Source organism: Gymnoscopelus microlampas (assembly GCF_963454915.1).
Source record: "Gymnoscopelus microlampas genome assembly, chromosome: 6".
NCBI classification, from domain to species: domain Eukaryota; kingdom Metazoa; phylum Chordata; class Actinopteri; order Myctophiformes; family Myctophidae; genus Gymnoscopelus; species Gymnoscopelus microlampas.
In genome coordinates this window covers 3,562,170-3,586,138 of record NC_139943.1, presented here as the reverse complement: position 1 = coordinate 3,586,138, position 23,969 = coordinate 3,562,170, and the positions used below count along the sequence as shown (strand labels likewise).

Below are 23,969 nucleotides of genomic sequence, written 5' to 3'. Positions count from 1 at the left end.
GCAGGCAAAATTGGCTGCGACTGCGACATAACAGTCTAATCATGTACATAACGCTATATAAGTCTGATGTATTATAATCCTGGGTTTCCAGAAGATGGCATATAGATGTTTCATTTTCCAGTCATTGTCCCCTAGCTTTGTTTCGATTGGCTCCAGCAGCATATTTGAAATGGAAACACATGGGACGGTTTTCAAATCTGCCGGGCCCTCCTCGTCTCTCCGTCTCTTTAAGCAAACAGAAAAGGCACTTTCGGGTGGGTCTGCAATTTGTGCCAATCGGCAGAGAGTACCCATTCATCAGCTTAAATTTTATAGTGTTCCATTTCCAATTGTGTCCGCTCATTTCTTTGTGTCATCACCTCCAATTTCACTTGTTTATCCTGTATCCTCTAAGACAGTGGTTTTCAACCTTTTTTTGCGTCAAGGACCCCCAAATTGACACACATTAGCCCAGGGACCCCCATTTGAAAAGATAAGCCAGGGACCCGCAATAAGAGACTATTTTTACGGCTCTAGCAGTGATTTTCAACCATTTTAATTTCAAGGACCCCCAGTTTAACATGCATTAGGGCTACATACCCCCATTTAATGGCATCTCTATCTCTGGGACCCCAATTTATATTGTAAAATCAATGTTAACTTAACTCTGAAAGTGTACAAATGGAACCAAATGGACCCGTTAGGGTCCATTTGGTTCCATTTGTACACTTTCAGAGATACAGACCCATAAGGGTCCATTTGGTTCCTATCCATGATTTAGCTCGGGACCCCCTGGAACTCCCTCAAGGACCACTGGTGGTCCCCAGACCACTGGTTGAAAACCACTGCTCTATGACGTAACATGGGCAACTGCCAACCGGTGGTCCGGGGGCACATCCCACATGCGGCCCCCACCTTCACTTAATGCAGCCTGCAGGTTAAAGGTAGGGTAAGTGATATTTTTTGGTTAAAACAAAAAGTATTTTGTTAAAAGGTTAAAATACTATATTCTGATAGTAATCATTGCTATAGAGTGTTTGTTCAGTAACAGGAGTCTCCCCGTCTCTCCAGCTCTTTAATAAACAGAAAATACATTTTTCGGTAGGTGTCAAAATCTCAGCCAATCAGGAGAAAGTACCCATTTTTAAGCTTAATTTGTATAGTGTTCCAGTTCCAATTTTGTCTGCTCATGTCTTGGTGTCATCACTTCCAATTTCACTTGTTTAATCTGTATCCTGATTGAGTTCTCTGTCCTGATTGGATAAAATTGGAAATGAAACTGAAACGAAAATGCATTTTCTGTTTAATAAAGAGGTGGAGAGACAAGAAGACTCCTAATACTGAACAAACACTCTATAGCAATGATTACTATCAGAATATAGAGCTATTTAACACGTATTTTAACCAAAGCAAATCACTTACCCTACCTTTAATATGGGAATACTGATATATTATTGATTTCAGCTGTAATAATTCCAAACATGCAGCAAACATGACCCGCTTTAATGACTTCAGTCTATATTAGTAGAGACCTCTGTTACTGAACAAACACTCTATAGACACGATAGCAATTATTACTGTGGGAATGCAGAGCTTTTTTTTAACAGTTATTTAAGGAAAATAAAAACATTTAACGGAACAGGGTTGTCATAAAGTGCAGGGCAACAGACGACACGAAACTTCCCCGATTCGTGCAAAAAGTAAATCATTGTTTTCCTCCAGAGACACACAGACTTCACAGGCCGTCCTGCTGTGTGAAAACAGTGGAGTTTGACCGCAGCACAGCAAGACAGAAGGGCAGTGGTGTAAAGTAACTAAGTACATTTACTCAAGTAAGTACGATTTTGAGGTATTGTTTTACTTTACTGGAGTATTTCCAATTTTCAGTACTTTTACTTCTACTCCACTACATCTCAAAGGCAAATGTTGTTCTTTTAACCACTACAATTATTTGAGAACTTGTGGATTTTGATTATTACTACAAATCATACATTAACCACTTCATCCCTGTATACATTTCAGCCATTTGAAAATAGACAATCTACAAGCTCACGCAACGCGTCGCGAGCAACGCGAGCTTGTAGATCTGCTATTTTCTAAAGATTTTTTTTATACATTTCATAAGTTTGAAAATGGGACGTTTGAAATGGGACATTCTGCATAATGAGTACTTTCAACTTTTGGTACTTTAAGTAGATCTTCAATTTCTGACTTTTACTTGTAACAGAGTATTTCTGCATTGCAGTATTGATACTTTTACTTAATAACATTTTTTTTTTTTAAAAGGTTGCGTCTTGGCCTCAAGTATAAGTGATGGTCAGTGCAAGATTCCCTGGTGAGAGCCTCTGGACATCCCCAGCTTAACCCTGGATGCTGGGCAGATGGGAACGGAATCTGGTGCCTGTCAGCGCTCATAAATATCACCATCACACACAGTCACACATCAACAGCAATGCCACACCGCTTTACAGGGGGTCAATTCAAACAAGATGGGGGTCTCAGAACTGCACGGCTCTCCCATACAGTGGTGGAAGAAGTACTCATGTTTGTAGTGAAAGTAGCAATACGACAGTCACAGAGTTAAAAAAAATAAAAAATGCTTAGTAATACAAGTAAAAGTCCTGCATACGAAAACCTACCTAACCCATTAAGACCTGAGGCGATTCTTAAAAATGTTTTCTAAATCCTAACGTTTTTTTGAAAAAAAAAAAAAAAGGCCAAGATTTTTCAAAAATAGCAGATCTACAAGCTCATAGCGCGGCACTCATGAGCTAGTATATCTGCTATTTTTGAATAGCCAAAGAAATCCAAAGTGACACAGATGCGTTCTAGTAGGTCTTAATGGGCCACCTTAATGTCTTAAATATGCTTAAAGTAGTAAAAGTAAAAGTACTCATTATGCATGATGGCCCTTTTCAGAATCATATGCTCACCATTGGGCTATAATTATAGATCATTAACCACTTAAAGGGATATTTCACTTTTGTGAGCCCCCCAGACAGTTTTTAAGTTGCTTGATTCAGTATTTAGATATTTGATATTCATTTTATCAGACACGCCCCCTTCCTATACAAACCCATTATAACTTAAAACTCCATTTTAACCATGTTAGATTCACCAAAAACACCCGTCCTTGGTTCTGGTGACTCATCCTGCCCTCCTAATACGTGATGGGGCCGTATTTTTTCGATTACTTTTTTGCAGAAACCTCCTATATCCATATTTCTTTTTTCGTAAATTAATGCCCTACTTGATCACACTTACAGCGTCACAAGAAAACATCAAAAGTAGCAGAACCACAAGCTCGAAGCGTGGCGTGAAGTGACGTGTTTTGAGCTTGTAGATCTGCTACTTTTGCTACTTTTGAATTTGAATCCTGAAAAGAAACAGTTTTGGACCCGACATAAACAATATTATATATTATATTAAATTTAAGTTAAATATTTCAAAAACGTGGGGAAAAGAAAATTATTTTTGGAACACAGTTCATATATTATGTGATATTCAAAGAAAAGGGGGAAACATCTTCATAATCCTGGTGGTGTGGTTTTGACATCAAGAGTTCAGTAGTCTGAAGCATGATATCAGTACGATGTCGTCATATTAATGACGTATATGACCATAAAAGGGACACAGACACACACATCCACGCACAGAGATTGTGAAGCAGATTGGCTGACGGGAATCTCCATATATGGTAAAGTGTTTTGACCAATCGCCGTGAGAGTTCGGGGATCGCTATATATGGGCAAGTATTTAAACCAATCAGCTTGGGAGAGTTGGAGGATCGCCACATATGGTCAATAATAGTCCAGATACATCAGCGACCCGTGGTTTTGACCCCATGATTGCATGAAGGGATGAATGAGCAACTAAATGACTTTCTTGGAAGCAGCATGCTGAGTTTGTAATATTAAACTTGAGGAACTAGAACTTCACCAGAAGCTATACCTGGGAGTTGACATTTGGAAATTAGAACATTTTCCACACCTTTGGGGGGGAATCAGAAATAACCTATCACTGAAGTGACCTAAAGGGTGATTCTGTGCCAGGCTCGGTCGCCTGCTTCCACCCCAACCAAGCAAATGACTCTTGACTCGCTCTCCCTGGCTTTGTCTCATATCAGCTACCTGGTGGACAATTTAACAAAGAAAAACTACACGGGCAGTCAGCAGGAAATACAGCATATTGTGAACTGGCACGGTCCTGAGGCAGACAGGCATTTACTACGCTGTCTCTTCTCACAGGTGGATTTTAGTGACGATCGCATAAACAGTGGCAAGGATTTCCATCAAATACAGTTTTTGATCCAGGAGTGTGTGTCGCTGATCTCAAAGCCAAATCTGATCTCTACCCTCTGCTACGCCATCGACAATCCATTGTGCTACCAGAAGAGTTTGAAGCCATCGGCACACTTATTTACTCAGCTAAGTAAAATTCTTAAGTTCAGCAAGGTCCAAGAGGTGATGTTTGGCCTTTCTTTGTTGAATTCTTGCGACAGAGACCTACGAGGTTTTGCGTTGCAATTCATAAAGCGGAACCTCCCGGCTCTCCTGCAGTCGTACGTGGACAACGCAGATCTTGGCAACCGGGAAGGTGGCTTCCTGGACATTTCCATAGAGATCTTGCACCTGTTCCTCTCGCTCCTACTCTTTGGCCAGAAGGGAGCCAGCGGTGTAGACCAAGAGCAGATTGACATCTTTCTCATGACACTGTGCAAATATCTTCCCCAGGAGCGTTGTCCCGTGATGCTAGCACCACTTTTATACCCTGAAAAACGGGACATTCTAATAGAAAGGATCCTGCCAGACTCTGGAGAGTTAGCTAAGAACATAATGATCGAGGAGGACGGTTCTCTTGCAGAGTTCATGCAGGAAGTTGGCTATGGTTTCTGTGCAAGTCTAGACGAGTGCCGAAACATAATCCTTCAGTATGGGGCGAGAGAGGTGACGGCTAGCCAGGTGGCCAGAGTTCTGAGCATGATGGCTCGCACACACTCTGGACTGGCTGATGGCATCCCACTACAGTCCATCTCTGCTCCAGGAAGCTGTATCTGGAGTGATGGGAAGGACAACAACGATAGCTCACAGGCACACACCTGGAATGTTGAAGTTCTCATTGATGTGTTTCGAGAAGTGAACCCCAATCTGAATTTCAAGGAGGTGACTTATGAGTTGGATCACCCTGGTTTCATTATCCAGGACAGTAAGGGTTTAAAGATGGTGGTCTGTGGAATCCAACGGGGTCTGGGCATGGAGGTTTTCCCTGTTGACCTCATTTATCGGCCATGGAAATATGCTGAGGGGCAGCTGTTATTCATCCAGCACTCCCTGATGAGCCCAGAGGTGTTTTGCTTTGCCGATTACCCCTGTCATAGAGTGGCCATCGACATACTCAAGGCCCCACCGGAAGTCGATAATAGGGAGATTTCCGCCTGGAAGAGCCTGGACCTGGTGGAAAGTCTGTTGCGACTGTCTGAGTTCGGGCAGTATGAACAGGTCAAACAGTTGTTCAGCTTTCCCATCAAGCATTGTCCAGACATGCTCGCGCTGGCACTGCTGCAGATCTCCACCTCCTGGCACACTCTCCGCCATGAGCTCCTCTCCACCCTCATGCCCATCTTCCTGGGCAACCATCCAAACTCTTCCATCATCCTGCACTATGCCTGGTACGGACAGGGCCAGTCCCAATGCATTCGCCAGCTAATCATGCACTCAATGGCTGAGTGGTACATGAGAGGGGAGCAGTATGACCAGGCCAAGCTGTCTCGCATCCTGGATGTGACCCAGGACTTGAAGTCCCTATCCATGCTGCTGAATGGTACTAATCTTCCCTTTGTTATTGACCTTGCTGCACTTTCCTCTTGCCGTGAATACCTCAAACTTGACAAATGGCTGACTGACAAAATTAGAGAGCATGGGAAGCCCTTTTTCCAAGCCTGTGTGATGTTCCTAATGAGGCGTTGCCCATCCATCATGGGGGGCCTGGCTCCAGACAAGGACCTGCCTAAAAGAACCCAATTGCCCCATGAGACGTTGAACACAATGCTGGCCTGCTTGCACCAGTCTTGTGCAGGGAGTGTTTGTAATGTAATGAACAAAGTCATTCAGCCATCACTAGGGGTGATGCCAAAGGGACGTGCTCCCATTACCAGCAGCCTCAAAGGCGTCTCTCATGGCAAGGCCTTCCCACCTCTCTCCAACCCCAACCTCAACCCCAGCACACCGCTTGGGGGCATCGGCAGCCTTTCCTCAAACCTCCCTAGTCCTCTAGGTTTGGCCACTGGCTCTGGTATTGGTTCTGGTCCGGAGATGCCCGCACTAAGCAGTGACCCTTCTGACACAAGGGAGAACAGCATACCAGGCCTGAATCCGGACACCTTTCAGCAGACTGACCTCTCTCAGGTGTGGGCAAACCAGCACTTTAGTAAGGAGATAGAAGATGCAGCTAGCAACTATTTCCAATGTATCTACAATCCTCCAATGTGCCCCACCATGTCTGTGGATGACGTGGTTGAAATGCTGCAGGGGTTTAAGGATTCAACCATCAAACAAGAGCGGGAGGTGTTCAACTGCATGTTGCACAACCTGTTTGAAGAGCACCGCTTTTTCCCTGAGCACCCAGATGAGACGCTTCACATTACCGCCTGCCTGTTCGGCAGTATTGTTGAGAAGGACCTGGTCAGCGACAAACACCTAGCCCCAGTCCTTGGATATGTCCTTGAATGCTTGCAAAAACCTTTTGGATCCAAAATGTATCATTTCGGCATTGCTGCTCTAGATAGATTTAAAAACAAGCTAACTGACCATTCCCAGTATTGTCAACACTTGGCCTCAATCGGTCACTTCTTGCAATTTCCCCATCATTTACAAGAGTTTATCGAGTGCGGTCGGCAGTCCAGGGATCCTCCGGGGAAGATACAGGGCTCCATCACCACCCCTGACAGCCTGTCTCTGGCCAATGTTCAATGCCGGGTCGAGTCTCGGGAGCCCAGTGTGCCCAAAGCCCCACAGCAAGGTCCCCCAAGTACCCTGGTCACCACCAGTACAACTACCACCACTGCCGCCAAGACCACCATCATCACCAGGCCCACACCCAGCATCTTCAAGAAAGATCTGCCACTCTCAATGAACAAGACCAACATGGCCACAGACCAGGCCAAAAGAATTGTGGAGCCTCCTGAGAATGTCCAGGAGAAGATTGCCTTCATCTTCAACAACCTATCTCAGTCAAACGTGACACACAATGCAGTGGCGCTGAAAGCAGTTGAGAATGAGGAATTCATGCCCTGGGTGGCTCAGTACCTGGTGAAGCGTGTCCTCCTTGAACCCAACTTCCACGGTCTCTACTCCAACTTCCTGGACACACTCAGGAACCCTGAGTTTTTCAAGTTGGTCCTCACTGAGACCTATAGGCACATCAAGGTTCTATTGACCTCAGAGAAGGCAGCTGCCAATCGCTCCCTGCTGAGAAACCTGGGAAACTGGCTGGGCATGATCACCCTGGCTAAAAACAAACCTATCCTCTGCCCAGGCCTGGAAGTGAAGTCTCTTCTGTTGGAGGCCTATGTGAAAGGCCAGCAGGAGCTGATATATGTGGTTCCTTTTGTGGCCAAAGTCCTGGAGTCCAGTTTGCGTAGCTTGAGCTTCAGCCCCCAGAGCCGCTGGAGCATGGACATCATGAATGTTCTGGCTGAGTTGCATCAGTTGCACAACCTCAAGTTGAACTTGAAATTTGAAATTGAACTTCTATGTAAGAACCTCTCTCTGGACATCAATGATCTCAAACCTGGCAACCTGCTGAAGGACAAGGACAAACTGAAGAGCCTGGAGGAGCAGCTCTCTGTACCAAAGAAGGAGGCAAAGCCTCCAGAAGAGACGCTTTCTATAGTTACTACAGTTTCCCCATCCAGCCCTGCTGCCACCACCACCACCACCACCACTTGTAGAACCACTGGGACCCCCACGCCACAGTTCAGTTACCATGACATCAAAGCGTATGCCCTGGCAGGCCTGGCCCCACACATCAATATCAACGTTAATATCCCCCTGCTTCAAGCCCACCCTCAGCTGAAGCAATGTGTGCGTCAGGCAGTGGAGCGGGCCGTGCAGGAGCTGGTTCATCCTGTTGTCGATCACGCCATCAGAATTGCCATGACGACCTGTGAGCAGAGGAAGGACTGCACTCCGGACTCGGTGGACGGCATGCGCGTTGCCGTCCACGACATGATCCCCAATCTGGCCCAGATCACCTTCCGCGAGCTGCTGAACTCGAGCATCGCCACCAACCTCAAGGAGGGCTTTGCTGCTGCACTTAGGGCACCACCAACGCCCCAACTGAGCGAGATGATGGAGGAGGCTGCAGCCAGGATCGCCCAGGACAACTGTGAGCTAGCTTGCTGCTATATTCAGAAGACAGCGATGGAGAAGGCTGGCCCAGAAATGGATAAGAGACTGGCAATGGAGTTTGACAAAAGGAAGCATGCACAACAGGAGACTCGTCGTTGCCCTACGATGTTGAATTATCAGGCTGAACGTATGCCTCAGATCTTTGACAAGTGCATCGCAGATTTGGAGCAACACCTCCATGCCATCCCTCCAGCCCTGGCCATGAACCCCCGGACCGAGGCCCTGCATACCCTGCTGGAGACTGTGACCTTGGCCAGGAACTCCAAGGATGGAATTGCTGCTTTGGACCTGCTGCAAAAAGCAGTGAAGGGTCTTTTGAATGCCACACATGTGTCTGACAGTGACCTGCTGCAGCACTACAGAGAGAGTCATCTGTTGGTCCTGAAAGCCCTGCAGGATGAACATGCCTATGGACCACGGTCGTGCAACAAGCAGATCACAAGGTGTCTGATCGAGTGCCATGATGATTACAAGTACAACGTGGAAGCAGTGGAGCTGCTGATCAGAAACAATCTGGTCAACATGCAGCAGTATGACCGCCACCTGGCACAGTCAATGGAGAACGGGCACGACATGGCAGTAGCGTTTGCCATGCAGTTGGTGAATGTGCTGCTGGTGGTGGATGTGCGCAATGTCAGCCACATCACCGCGGAAGACCTCTCCCACACCATCAAGGCCCTGATGAGGAACATTGCTCACTCTAAGGCAAATGCACCTGAAGGTCGTCCCCAGCTTATGGATGTTGTTCGCTCCAACCATGAGGCCATGATCGAAGCTCATAGTGGACCCAACTTCATGATGCACTCCGGGATCTCACAGGCTTCAGAGTATGATGACCCACCAGGACTAAAGGAGAATGCAGAGTACCTGCTGCGAGAGTGGGTTAACCAGTACCACTCTGCTGCTGCTGGCAGGGACAGCACCAAGGCCTTTTCTGCCTTTGTTGTAAAGATGCACCGACAAGGTATCCTGAAAACGGATGACCTGATTTCACGGTTCTTCCGCCGCTGTACAGAGATGTGCGTGGAGATCAGCTACCGCGCCCAGGCAGAGCAGCAGCACAACCCCGCTGCCAGTGCAGCCACCATCAGGGCCAAGTGCTACCATGTTCTGGATGCTTTTGTCAGGCTCATTGCCCTGCTGGTGAAACAATCTGGAGAATCCAACAACACGGTTACTAAGATCAACCTGCTCAACAAGGTGCTGGGAATTGTGCTAGGGGTGTTGATTAAGGACCATGAAGTGCGTCAAACTGAGTTCCAGCAACTGCCTTACCATCGCATCTTTATCATGCTAATGCTGGAGCTCAATGCCCCAGAACACATCCTGGAGAACATCAACTTCCACACACTCACCGCCTTCTGTAACACCTTCCACAGCCTGCGGCCCACTAAAGTACCTGGCTTTGTCTATGCTTGGCTGGAGCTCATCTCCCACCGTATATTCATTGCCAGGATACTGGCACGCACTCCACAACAGAAGGGTTGGCCCATGTACGCTCATCTGCTTAACGCGCTCTTTAAGTACCAGGCCCCCTTCCTAAGGAATGTGGAGCTCAATAAACCAATGCAAATGCTCTATAAGGGCACCCTACGTGTCCTCCTGGTGCTGTTGCATGACTTCCCAGAGTTCCTGTGTGACTACCATTATCTGTTCTGCGACGTCATCCCGCCCAACTGCATCCAGCTCCGCAACCTCATCCTCAGTGCGTGTCCGCGCAAAATGAGGCTGCCTGACCCCTTCACACCCAACCTGAAGGTGGACATGCTGAGTGACATCAACATTTCTCCCCGTATAATCGACAACTTCACTGGAGTCATGCCCTCCCAGTTTAAGAAGGACCTGGACTCGTATCTGAAAACACGCTCACCGGTCACCTTCCTCTCGGAGCTGCACAGCAGCCTGCAGGTTTCACAGGACTCAGGTAACCGTTACAACATCAAGCTGATCAACGCGCTAGTGCTGCACGTGGGGATGCAGGCCATTGATCACATTAACAAAAAGGGCAGCGGCCGCTCTATGAGCTCCATCACCCACTCTGCTCACATGGACATCTTCCACCATCTGGCCGTGGAACTGGACACGGAGGGGCGCTACCTGTTCTTGAACGCAATAGCCAATCAGCTGCGCTACCCCAACAGTCACACCCACTACTTCAGCTGCACCATGCTTTTCCTGTTTGCCAAGGCGAACGCTGAAGCTATTCAGGAGCAGATCACCAGGGTTCTGTTAGAGAGGCTGATAGTGAATAGGCCACACCCCTGGGGACTCCTCATCACCTTAATTGAGTTGCTCAAGAATCCTGCCTTCAAGTTCTGGAGCCATGACTTTGTGCACTGTGCCCCCGAGATTGAAAAGCTGCTCCAGTCTGTAGCAAAGTTCTGCATGGGACAGAACCAGGCCCAAGAGGTGATGGAGGGTGCTGGTGCCAGCTAGTCTGGGTCACAGCCTTTGGCTATTGGGTTGCCCACCCCCCCCCGCCCCCCAGACACGACTCCCCCCCCCCCCCCCCCCCAGACACGACTCCTTGATCTCCAAACTGGAAACAACACTCATTCTAAATGTGATTAAAAAAGGCTACTGCTACTCACTTACGGCTGTGTGACATACTGAAAGCATCACTGACGCGCATCAAGAATAAAGAGTTTGTTTTCCTACGTTGTTCCAACTCATTTTGGATGTTCTGTGCCACATGTCGACTCTCCAAAACAGAACCGACCTCTGAGAGATGCGTCAACAGGTTTTGGCACGTCCAATTGACTGGCTAAAAACATTGCAGAGTGCCAGGTCCTTTACTTAGTTACTTTCTTACTTACTGCTCATGAATCAACCCCCCCATCCCCCTGGGAATAGGCTCTATGCACAGCAGCCATATTGGAAAGAAATTGGGCGTCCTCCATACTTCCCGCACAGGTGTTACCAATGATACTAATGAAGGCTCTGTTCCATTCTGGTCAAACAAGAGTCAGAGTGCTGCTATTGTGCATGTTGGCTCACTGGAAACACTCTGCTACACCAGTGTGTCTCAAAATGTGGTCCAGGGACCCTCATGGTTCCTTGAGGGGGTTCCAAATGGCCCCTAACTCTCAGAGTTATGGGGGTCCACTGTGCTACACTAAATGGAACAGAGCCTTAATTAGTATCATTGGTAAAAACCTGTGAAGGAAGTAAGGAATAGGCCCAATTTCTTTCCAATGTGGCTGCTTTGCATAGAGCCTATACGGAGGGAGGGAAGAGCTAGAGCAGGTATATGGAGAAAGAAATGAATTGGCGACACAAAAAACAAACAAACAAACAAACGTCGTACAAAGGTGTCACACACCTAAAATAGCAGATCTACAAGCTTGTGAGCTTGTAGAAGAGAGTTGAAGAACAAAGTGCACGCAGGGTGGAACGGATGGAGGAAAGTGTCAGGAGTGATACAGCTTGGAAACGGTGGCACTGACGAAAAGACAGGAGGCGCAGCTGGAGGTGGCAGAATTGAGGGTGCTATGATTCTCATTAGGAGTGACAGGGAAGGACAATATCAGAAATTACTACATTAAATGGTAAATGGTGCATTTATATAGCACTTTTATCCAAAGCGCTTTACATAGATTGTGCATTACATTCACCCCATTCACACACACATTCATACACCGATGGAGGAGGAAACCATGCAAGGCACCAACCTGCTCATCGGGAGCAATTAGGGGTTCAGCGTCTTGCTCAAGGACACTTCCGACACCAACTCTGGGGGAGCGCCCCAGCCCGGGATCGAACTGGGAACCTTGCAGTTTCCAGTTCACTCTACCCGGCCACTCTACCCCCGCGCCACTGCCGCCCCATACATTAGAGGATCAGCCACGGTTAGAAGGTTTAGGGATAAAACATGAAAGGCAAGGACGTGTGCAGAGGAGGGATGAGGAGGGCGACATTGGGAGATGCCAGGTAAGAGGAAGGTCAAATGAGGAGGTTCATGGCTGCGGTGAGAGAGGACATGCAGGTCCTGGCTGGAGTGACCCGGGAAGATGCAGAGAGCAGAAGCAGATGGAAACAGATGATCCTAAACCCTGATGGGAATTAGCCGAACGAAGATCTGTCAGAAGCTCCATGTAGCCTAGTAGCTTATTTTTTTTAACATTTTATATTCATTCTATATATTCATTCAAATTTAAAAAAAGTACAAATAACAATCATAAAATAACACATAAAATACCGTAATTTTCGCACTATAAGCCGCACCTGAATATAGGCCGCAGCAGCTAAATTGAATGATTTGTACATATATAAACCGCACTGGACTATAAGCCGCGGGTGTAAAATCCCTAGATTTAGGAGGTCCCCTAGTGGCCGTTAGCTATAAAAATCCATAGATAAGCCGCACCGTTATATAAGCCGCAGGGTCGAAAAATGGGGAAAAAAGTTGCGGCTTATAGTCCGAAATTTACGGTAATCATAACCATATTCACCATCAGTCAAATCCTAAAATTAAAATAAGCATTTAATCTGTCAAAAATATCATACATAAACATCAGTACATTTAACTTAACAATGAGTTTGGCAACATTTAAAACATACACAGGCCTCAACTTTAAATTCCTTCATGGTATGTTTGAGTTTTCCCAGCACTGCCCTGACCTCCATAATCCCCTCCCCCCCCCTCCCCCTCTATCTCAGTATCTCGGACAGTATCTCGCAGTATTGCAACAACTGAAACTAATAAAGTAACTTTTTGCCAGACCCACAGGGTCGGCCTACATGAGGCTCCCCTTTCGTCCATACATGGGCGAAAAAGACCGGCTGTATAAAAGGGACCCTTTCTTCTCCATACATGGGCATAAAAGGGACACAGGCTGACACGTCATACGAAGTCCGTCATACGAAGTCCTTATAAAGTACTAGGAATTTATTCTGGGTCTGGCAGAACCAGGTCTCCCGGTCTTGTTAATGCATGCACCCAGCAATATATATCGTTTCACACATAAAAATGGGTTTGCGACGAGCGGTAAATGTGGGCATACTGTAGACGTTATTCCTCCCAAGTAGTGGTTTTGGTGCAAAATGAATGATTGCAATGGATTCAGAATCATGAAAAACTCAGATTATGACCCCTCACAACCCCTCACATGCTACTTAACACAGAATTAAACATTTTCAACATTTGTTTGTTTGCAAGTTGTGGGTACCCTAACTTTCAGCAGCCGCAACTGGTTCGTTTTTTTGTAATATCCTCTAACTATGTGTTTTAAGTTCATCATGTGTTCATCTTCTGACTCATTGAGACCTGAAGCCGATTCTACATGTCTCCTAAATCCCGACAGCTTTCTGAAAAACGTTATGTTTCTATATCAGTGGTGCTCAATCTTTTTCATGTCAAGGACCCCCAAAATTATATGTATTTGGCCGCGGACCCCCATCAAAATATTTTGTTCCAGGGACCCCCCAGAAGCAAAGATTTGAGTTAAAAATGTTCGCTTTAAAAATATATATATATTCAAAGATCTGCACACATTTTCACGATTTTTTTAAAATAGCAGATCTACAAGCTCGTAGCGCGGCACTCGGTGCCGTGCTATGAGCTTGTAGATCTGCTATTTTTTAATAGCCCAAAGTGTAAAATAATGCTTTTTAGCTCAAACCTAAAAATGACTCTTAATGGGTTAAGCATCCCTCCAACATGGGAACACACTAAAATGAAAGCACGTTTGAGTACTTCCATCACTGGATGTCATTGCACAATACTGAATGAAACCATGTTCAAGGTAGAACTATTTGTCCCCTTTTGACAATGATACAAAACGCTCTTGGCAACCTGTCCACCCTTGTAAAAGCCCCATTAGAGCAGCCCCATGTTAAAAATCACGGTGTGCTCTTTGATGCCTCATTTCAGTTCGACAAGCACATCAATTCACTAGTAAGTAGAAAAGTGTGCTCCTCGGAGCACAGGTTTCTGCCAGGCTGGGTTGACTACAGAGCCCACAAACTTTGGATGGCAGTCATAGCCGACTGGAATGGGAACTGAAAAATCGGACTTATCCCATTCAATCCAGGAACGCATCTGTGTCACTTTAGATTTCTTTGGCTATTAAATAAATAAATGCAGATATACAAGCTCATAGGAGCTTGTAGATCTGCTATTTTTTGAAAAAACAAGATTTTTTTTGCAAATATGTATATTTTTAAAGCGAACATTTGTAACTCAAATATTTGCTTCTGGGGATTCTACAAATGTCTTCTAAATCCTAACAGTTATTTAAAAAAACATATGTTGCTATATCAGTGGTTCTCAAATGTTTTGGACCTGTCAAGGACCCCCCAAAATGATGGCCACCGACCCCCATCTCAAAATATGTTGTTCCAGGGACCCCACAAGAAGTTGTAACATGAGTTAAAAATGTTCGCTTGTGCCGCGCTATGAGCTTGTAGATCTGCTATTTTTGAGCAGAGATGCGTTTCCGGATTGAATGGGTTATACATCTTGATCACGTGACCCCAGAGATCATTTGTAACCGATTTGTGTGAGTTTTGGACCAAATCTGAGTAGTAGCAAACAGCGGGTTTTAGAGCTTGTATACATAGTACCTTTATTAGAAGGATAAATAAACCCCTTGAGATGCACCATCTCATCTTCGAGGGGGGTCCTTAGCACAAATTAGACGTCATGCAGACAGACAAGACAAGAGCTCTCTGTGTGTACATGTAAAGATGCACGTAAAAGTTTACTTTGAATATCTTCTTTTTTTTAAGACATACACAGGATGCACTCTAAATTATGTAAAGCTATTCATGCAGATTCTGAATATTAATCTTAATTGCATGTTTCCAAACTAGTATGAAGAGAGCAATAGCTGGTTTTGACTAAATTGTACACTTGTGCAACTCTCTTGTCTGTCACAGATCACAGAGTAGTGTGTAGAGGGGAGGTGTAGAGCGACATCTAGTGGCTGAATGTTGTTTTGGCACTCTTAAATGTAAGCACATTTGCCATAGCCTGCCTTAGTATATGTTTGCTTAATTAAAATGTTTTGCACTGGTCAGAGGCCAACAAAACTCTTAGTATATGTTTGCTTCATTAAAATGTTTTGCACTGGTCAGAGGCCAACAAAAACTCTTAGTATATGTTTGCTTCATTAAAATGTTTTGCACTGGTCAGAGGCCAAACAAACTCTAGCTTCAACTTGAAAGAAAATAGTAAACTCGCACATGGGCTAATTGAAGTGACCAAGACCCACATACATGTACTGTATACAAGTATACGTACAATATGTCACAACTCACTTTCAACAACACAACATCCTATACGTACACTGTACCCTGTGTCTCAACTCTTTACCTAACAATAACCATAACACAACGTTCCAGATCAGCTTTCAATTCCAGAGCCAGAAAATGGCAATTATGTAATAATTGTGACAGGCCTACTCAATGCTATGTACTTTTATTGGACTATTTATGTATGTATGTTGCAGGACCACATTGGAAACGTGTTTCAAATGTTTCATTATGCTTTAATGTGTATATCCTGGGTTTAAGTTATATTGAGATTACTTGCATTTCTTTCACCAAACTCAAATCAAATCATTAGCTTCAACGACAGACACACTACAGATTCACATCAGTCTTCAATTCCACCTGCGACGGAAGATGTTTCATTGCCACCCATTCAATGGGTCCTACTTTGACAACAATACAGCAACAGCTTGAATCACATACACACAACCAGGGTCGCATTGCTCATGGGACGGCCTTGCGCGCCGTGCAGGAACCCATTTGACCAGGAGCACGCGCAGGCACACGCATAGATTTAAAACGACTTTAAGTTCACACCTCAACAAAGTTTACAAAGGCTCCCGACTCACACCAGGCGGATTAACATAGGAATGAGACCATATTCTGAATTCCCCAAAAGAGGACACTTCACGCTACTTAACTATAGCCGTACTCATTCAATTCTGAACCGATTCTTAAAAATGTAAATTCTCTATCAGCTGTGAAGGGTCTTCTTTCATGTCATCAGTCATGATTTATTTCGGCGGTCTCGGCCTGCGGAAAAAATGGGGCAGTGTGTTTTGGGACGAGCGTTCCGTTTCCCACCCGTAGAAACCTCCGGCTCGAGTTTTTTTCTTTTTTCTTCGTCCCAGAAGTGTGGGGGATATCACCCAAACTCTCAAAACCCCGGACATTTGAAGGATTTTATAAAAAAACCCAGACAGGCCGGACAGCCCCCGAAAAGAGGACATGTCCGGGTAAAAGAGGACGTATGGCCACCCTAAATGAGCCTAGATGCATATCAATTGTCCATTGTGTGACCTGTAGTGTAGGTGTTAAGCCACGTGCGCGTCACGTCATTAAAATACAGTGCAACCACGTTCCAATTCAGCATTGCAACACTGCACACAACATACAACACAATCAGCAGCAACTGCAGCAGCAGCAGCAAAGAAAAAGTAAAGCATGTTCCTACCCTGAGATGTCCATCTGGTCTTGTTGTGACCAACGTTGGCACCCTCTCCACTCTGGTCAGGAGCACCCATGTGTGTGGTCACTGGTCAGACAGCAGGCAGGTGTCATCTGCATATAGTCTAGGTCTGTTAGGGCTACAGCAGGGAGTCATCTAGACCTCCTAGGTGTAATGGTGAAGCTTCATTCTCCCCTCCACTGATGGCCTTCCTAAGTGCAGTGGTGGAAGAAGTACTCAGAAACCACACTATAAAAATACTCTGTTACAAGTAAAAGGCCTGTGTTCAAAATGTTACTTGGGTAAAAAAAGTACAAAAGTATGGGCATCAAAATATACACCAAAAGTAAAAGTATTAACATGTTTGAAAATAGCCGATCTACAAGCTCACAACGCGTCGCATCGCGACGCGTTGTGAGCTTGTAGATCTGCTATTTTCAAATAGCCCATGTATAAAATAGGGCTACGTTTCATAATATAGTCATTTATATCTGCAAAGTAACTAGTAACTAAAGTTTTCAATGAATTGTAGTGGAGTAAAAGTACAATATTTGCCTCTTGGACGTAGTGGAGTAGAAGTACTGAAAATTGGAAATACTCAAGTAGAGTAAAAAAAAATACCTAAAAATTGTACTGGTCCTCACTGTTGCCATCTGGGGTCATCTGGGCTCTTGTTGTACCCGTGTTCATGGCTCCTACGGTTCGGAGTAGGTTAGGAGAGACACCATAAGCCTTGAGTAAAGAAAGAAAGAAGAAACCAAATGAGATATTGACCCTAACAAAAAAACTAAAAAAAATCTACATTGTGCAGGGGGATGTGTAAACATCCTTTAGATTTCTCATAAAATATTTTGAATATTCTACAAGAATATCGTATTACTTTCTATGTTTTTATTACTGTAAAAAAAAAACTAGGTGATAATGCCGAGATTGAGCATGTAACTTGTCCTTTTGACGTTCAAGTGAGAAGGGTTGAATGTGAAACTATAGTAAATAATATGATAGTAAATATGATTCTCTAATCTACACATATTGTTTTATTTTGTCCTTTCTTCTAAACATGCACACATTTGTTTATGTCTACACTAGACATCTAGGTATTAGGTATACTGTAACCTAAGTACATTGACATTAAATAGGTTGTAATCTTAGGTTGTAAGCTCCAATATCAAGTTACCAATGATGGTTTAATTTACTGACACAATAACAAGTAGTTTGACATATTTCTATCTTATATTCAATCATTTCTCTTTAACCACAGGAACCCTATTCTAGAGCAGTGGTTTTCAACCAGTGGTCCGGGGACCACCAGTGGTCCTTGGGGGGCTACCAGGGGGTCCCCAGCTAAATTAGCTAACCTAGCCTCAGAATCATTTTAACCACTTAGCTTTGGGCTATTCAAAAATAGCAGATATACAAGCTCATAGCGCGGCACCGAGTGCCGCGCTATGAGCTTGTAGATCTGCTTTTTTTTTTAAATCTTGAAAATGTGTGCAAATCTTTGAATATAAATTGTTTTCAAAGAGAACATTAACTCAAATCTTTGCTTCTGGGGGGGTCCCTGGCACAAAACATTTTCAGATGGTGGTCCGCGGCCAAATGTATATCAATTTAGGGGTCCCTTGCATGAAAAAGGTTGAAAACCACTGTTCTAGAGCAAACATTCAGCGTAAATAGTCGATCTACAAGCTCACAACCTGCTGCGTTATGAGCTTGCATGATATTTGGTGTATACAGAAAAAAGTATAGAGCCCTGTGTAGGCTTTGGATATTGGTCTGTTCACGAACTGTACTTCAGTTTCCACTAGGTGGCAGCAGAGTCTTTTTTTTATCAGAGGTTGTGGCAGGATACAGTAGAAACATGCATCTATTTCAATGGTTCTCAAAGTAGGGTCAAGGGACCCCCAGGGGTCCTTGACGGGGTTCGAGGGGGTCCCCAGCAAAATGGCGATCAATTTAACCACTTCAGCCATTATATTTCATACTTCACATATTAGAAAATAGCCAGCTCATAGCAATGCAACACCTTATGAGTTTGTAGATCGGCTATTTTTGAATACATTAACCACTTCAGCCCTATTTTATACACAGGCTATTTGAAAATAGCAGATCTACAAGCTCACAACGTGTCGACGCGTTGTGAGCTTGTAGATCTGCTATTTTCAAACATTTTTTTGAAGTACATTTTGATACCAATACTTTTGTACTTTTACTCAAATACATTTTGAATTCCGGACTTTTACTTTGCCTGCATTTCAGTAGTGATACTTTTACTTAAGTACAACATTTGAGTACTTTTTCCACCACTGGCTATAGCCTACAGCCTATCAATATGGGGTTCCTTGACATGAAAATGGCTGAGAACCCTGCTCTACTTTATCAGTCACTTTGTTGAGAACTGAGGCTCTTTATTCAGAGGAACTTTTAGAAGTAGCCTAAAGTATAGGACCAGAGCAGCTTCAAGACTGTTCATTTCAATTTAAAACTAATAGGCCTAAAGGCGCCTACAGACCAGACAGACTTACACATATCTGGCCTTTTGCAATTGTTTCATAGGCCAGTGCTTCTCAAACTTTTTCATGTCAAGGACCCCCAAATTGACACTTATTAGCCCGCGGACCCCCATTAGAAAAGATAAGCCAGGGACCCCCATAAGAGAAGGTTTATACGGCTTTCTAGCAGTGATTCTCAACCATTTTAATGTCAAGGACCCCCAGTTTGACATGCATTAGGCTACGGACGCCCATTTAATGGCATTTATACCTCTGGGACCCCAATTTATATTATAAAATCAATGTTACTCTGAGAGTGTACAAATGGAACCAAATTTGGTTCCATTTGTACACTCTCAGAGTTACAGAACCATAAGGGTCCATTTGGTTCCTATATCCATCATTTAGCTGGGGACCCCCTGGAACCGCCTCAAGTACCCCTGGGGGTCCCCGTACCCCACTTTGAGAACCAATGGCCTATACCAGTAGGCCTACACATCAGATTTAACCACAACTGAAACACACACACACACACACACACACACACACACACACACACACTTTAGCCCTGTATGCTGCGTCACAATCAAACACACAGCAGCTCTTATAACATTCAATTCCCATAACACATAAATATAAATAATAGTAGCATAAGCTTGACTAGTTTTTTGCTTTACCATAGAAACATGTAAAAAAAAAAAAAAAACACACACACAATAAAACAGCTTTAATATAAATTTTAATGCTAAGCAGCTAACTGTATTTAGCTAAACTCACCTGAATATGAATGTCCCCTCATTTGGACAGAAAACGACATTAGTTGTGAAGACAATTTTCAGCTGTTAGCTAACAGCCTGTTACAGTTGTGTTTTTTAGTAGTTTTACAAGAGACAACAACTCCACTGCAGCCTATGTGTAACGTTACATTATAGGCTATAAGTTGTTTATTTCTTCGTAAAGGAGCTATACAGTATCAACCACGTGTGTGTGTGTGTGTGTGTGTGTGTGTGTGTGTGTGTGTGTGTGTGTGTGTGTGTGTGTGTGTGTGTGTGTGTGTGTGTGTGTGGAGGGGGGGAGGGGGGGTAGCGGGAAACCCGCGAAACCCTGAGGATTTAAAGAGCCGCTGCTTCTTCTTCTTCTTCTCTTGTTTAATGGCGTTCGCAACCAACTTAAAGGTGCATATCGCCACCTACTGTACACGAGTGTGTAGCATCACATCAAATATCCCATTACTGGCATGTAATATGTATATATACATATATATATATATATATATATACATACCGTTATATATACCGTTTTTTGGATTTTATACAGCTTCCTTCCTTTCTGATCCTCATCCCACCTTCTCTGCCAAATTTCCATTTCTTTCTTCTTAGCTATTGCTTTCCCTTCACCCTTTCCTAATAATATTTGTACCTCTATCTCCTGCTCTAGTGCCCTTTTTGCCAACTTATCCGCCCCCTCATTAGAGCCGCTGCTAGTCTAGGCCCTGTCTGACAAGTAGACCCGCCCCAAAGTCAATTCGAATAAATTCTAAAGGTAATTCAGTCTATTAAAGCAAAATATAATAATAATAATAATAAGTGGGACTACAGGGATTTGGAGTAGACTGAAAAATAATCACCAAGTTCAGTGCAACTCGGGTCAATTTCATATAGGGTTTTCTATTAGCCCAGAAAGCATTGCTTTGTAAAGGGGGTGGTGGGGTGTAGTGTCACAGTACATGCAATATTGTCTTAAATAATATGCCAGTAAGAAAAAAAAATATTATTTATATCAAAAAGTGAAAGGTCATTACTTCAACATTATTTCTGTCCATATATTGTGGTATTGTTTCTTCTACCCTGGCGGATGCTTTGTTGACGTGCATGGTTCCACCAGGGAGGGTTTGACAAACATTTAGTTTTTTTTTATGAAGGTCCTTCCTTCCATCATGATAGCTCTGTGGTTCTCAAACTTTTTCATGTCAAGGACCCCCATTTCAAAAGATATGCCAGGGACCCCCATAAGAGAAGATTTTTGTACGGCTCTAGCAGTGATTCTCAACCATTTTAATTTCAAGGACCCCCAGTTTGACATGCTTTAGGGCTACAGACCCCCATTTAATGGCATTTCTATCACTTGGACCGCAATTTATATTGTAAAATCTATGTCAATTTAACTCTGAGAGTGTACAAATGGAACCATATTTGGTTCCATTTGTACACTCTCAGAGTTACAGACCATTTGGTGCCTAAACATTTGGTGCCTAAACTATCATTTAGCTGGGGACCCCCTGGAACTCCCTCAAGGACCCCTGGGGGTCCCCAGACCCCACTTTGAGAACCAATGCACTATAGTATGTAAAACACTCAGGGAGAGGTTGACCACGCTGCCCAAAGAGAGGGGCCAAATTATCCTAATACTACAAAGTAAAAGTAACAATATGCTATGTAGAAATACTCACACACGTAAAAGTCGGGAATTCTAAATGTACTTGAGTAAAAGTACAAAAGTATTGGTATCAACATGTACTTAAAAGTATCAAAAGTAGAAAGCAGAAGACTTACACAGAATGTCCCATTTCAAGTTTTCAAATGTATAACATTTTTTTTGAAAATAGCAGATCTACAAGCTCACAATGCATCGCATCGCTTCTCAGATCTACACAGATCTACAATATTGACGTTCTCTACAGCACGCTAGAGACGCAGTATACAACAGCCAGTTACACTGACCACAGTAGACAATATGCAAGCGCCAGGCGTTGGTTCTCAGCAGCTTATATTGGCCAGCTCATGTTGATGATGACGTGCAGCTGGGCTGATTGGGACCAGCCACACCTGAGCTGGCTGCTGGCTGCTGGCTGAGGGAGACGCCCGGCCCTTGCCCTTGTAAGGCGTGCAGGGGAGGGACCCAGGGACGTGCGGCACAACAGTCATTGCCTCACTGAGTTTCAAGTGAGTCCATTCTCCGATGTTACCTTGCCATCTTCTCTTCTGTCTCCCTCGTCTGTCAATAAGTCAATAAACATGATCCTGACTGTCCTGCCCAGGGCGTCGAGGTGTCATGCCCTGACGGTGTCAGGGATGTTTTTTTTCCCTCCTAGTTGTATTTATTTCATATATTGATGTATATCAATATTCAGATTTTATTTTACTTATTTTATTTTATTTGTTTTTTTGGGTGGGTGGCGGCCTCATTTTGGTTTTCCTTGAGGACTGTGGGCCGGATTGAGATGGTCAAAGGGCCGGTTCCGGTCTGTATGTTGCCCATGTGGGGTCTAGATTTTGACCGCTTGTATCCGCTGTTCTACAATCTCACAATGCATTGCGTTGTGAGCTTGTTGATCAGCTATTTTGGGATAATGTTCCCCCCAGAATATGGAAGCTGGGGTTCAAGTGGTTAATGAGCACTACTAGCCACTTCTAGAAGTGACTGTGTGTGTGTGTGTGTGTGTGTGTGTGTGTGTGTGTGTGTGTGTGTGTGTGTGTGTGTGTGTGTGTGTGTGTGTCTATGTGTGTGTGTGTGTGTGTGTGTGTGTGTGTGTGTGTATAGACGCCATATCCGACAACGTCACACTGATAAGAACCAGTATGTGCTCACAGGCGGGAAACCTAAATAACCCGACCGCTCATCAGATGTAATGGAAAAGTGGTCACAGCACTCGCAATGCTGTTTTCCTCCCAGTGTGGAGGAAGAATGCTGAGGATGTTTACTGAGATGTAACTCTTGAAATAAATACTCCTTGATTTCAGTTGTGTGTAATCAATAATAGCCATTCTCAAAGCAGTGGTCCTCCAAACCCCACCTGCATTTGCTGTCATTAGAATCAGTGGCGTGCACAGACATTTTGAGGGGCAGGTGCTCAAGTAAATTACACTTTTTTTTTGTTTACTTGGTCTGCTCTTTTTTTCCCTCTACACCTATACCTCTTTGCCAAAAATAGCCGATCTACAAGCCCACTGCGAGGCGTTGTGGGCTTGTAGATCTGCTATTTTTGGCTAAAGTTCTCCTCAGAAAAGGGATGCTAGGTTTTGAGTGGTTATGGTAAAAAGAAAAGATTTGGTGGACCCCCTGTAGTAACTCTGAGGACCCCCTAGGGGTCCCGGACCCCCTGTTGAAGACCCCTGCTGTAAACTGGGAAAAAAACACTTTTTTCCCCCCTTTTTTTTCAAAAGGGCACTTCTGGTCAAGAGGGCAATAGGCAGGTGCTCTAGCACCAACTAGAGTCTATCTGTCCACGTCCCTGATTAGAATAGAGGGAGCGCTCCCTATGCTCATGGCAGCAGAGCTTGTCTGCTTGCACAGCTGCAGCCCAGCCATTAAAGCCTAATTTATGGGCCGTAGCACGAAGGTGTCGGGTGCAGATAACGGACGAGAATAGCAGACCTCCAAGCTCACAACGGTGGCCGCATTCGCAACACCTTGTGAGCTTGTATATCAGCTACAGTATAAAGTATATATGTCGCTAAAGAGCGCCTGTCCAGCCAGGAGGACGTGGAATCGAATGAAACCAGCACTCCCTAAAACGAGAGGTTTACGGGATCTGTTGGGAATTGATTACATGAACCAGCACCTGCCAAAAGCCATGAGCACAAACCCCTGCAGCTGATGCCGAAAGTGTTCACTTTGTGTATTTTATGTTTACATGTTTTTACATTGTTT

General features: G+C 44.4%; 1 protein-coding gene across 1 annotated transcript; it reads left to right on the top strand.

The window, feature by feature from the left end:
* Positions 1-4,064: 4,064 nt before the first annotated feature.
* LOC311047369 (CCR4-NOT transcription complex subunit 1-like) lies at positions 4,065-10,823 on the top strand (the record flags this gene model as incomplete). Its single annotated transcript, XM_084060063.1, has 1 exon — positions 4,065-10,823. The coding sequence occupies one exon, from the start codon at positions 4,065-4,067 to the stop codon at positions 10,821-10,823; it is 6,759 nt and encodes a 2,252-aa protein (XP_083916189.1).
* Between the last annotated feature and the right edge of the window lie 13,146 nt (positions 10,824-23,969).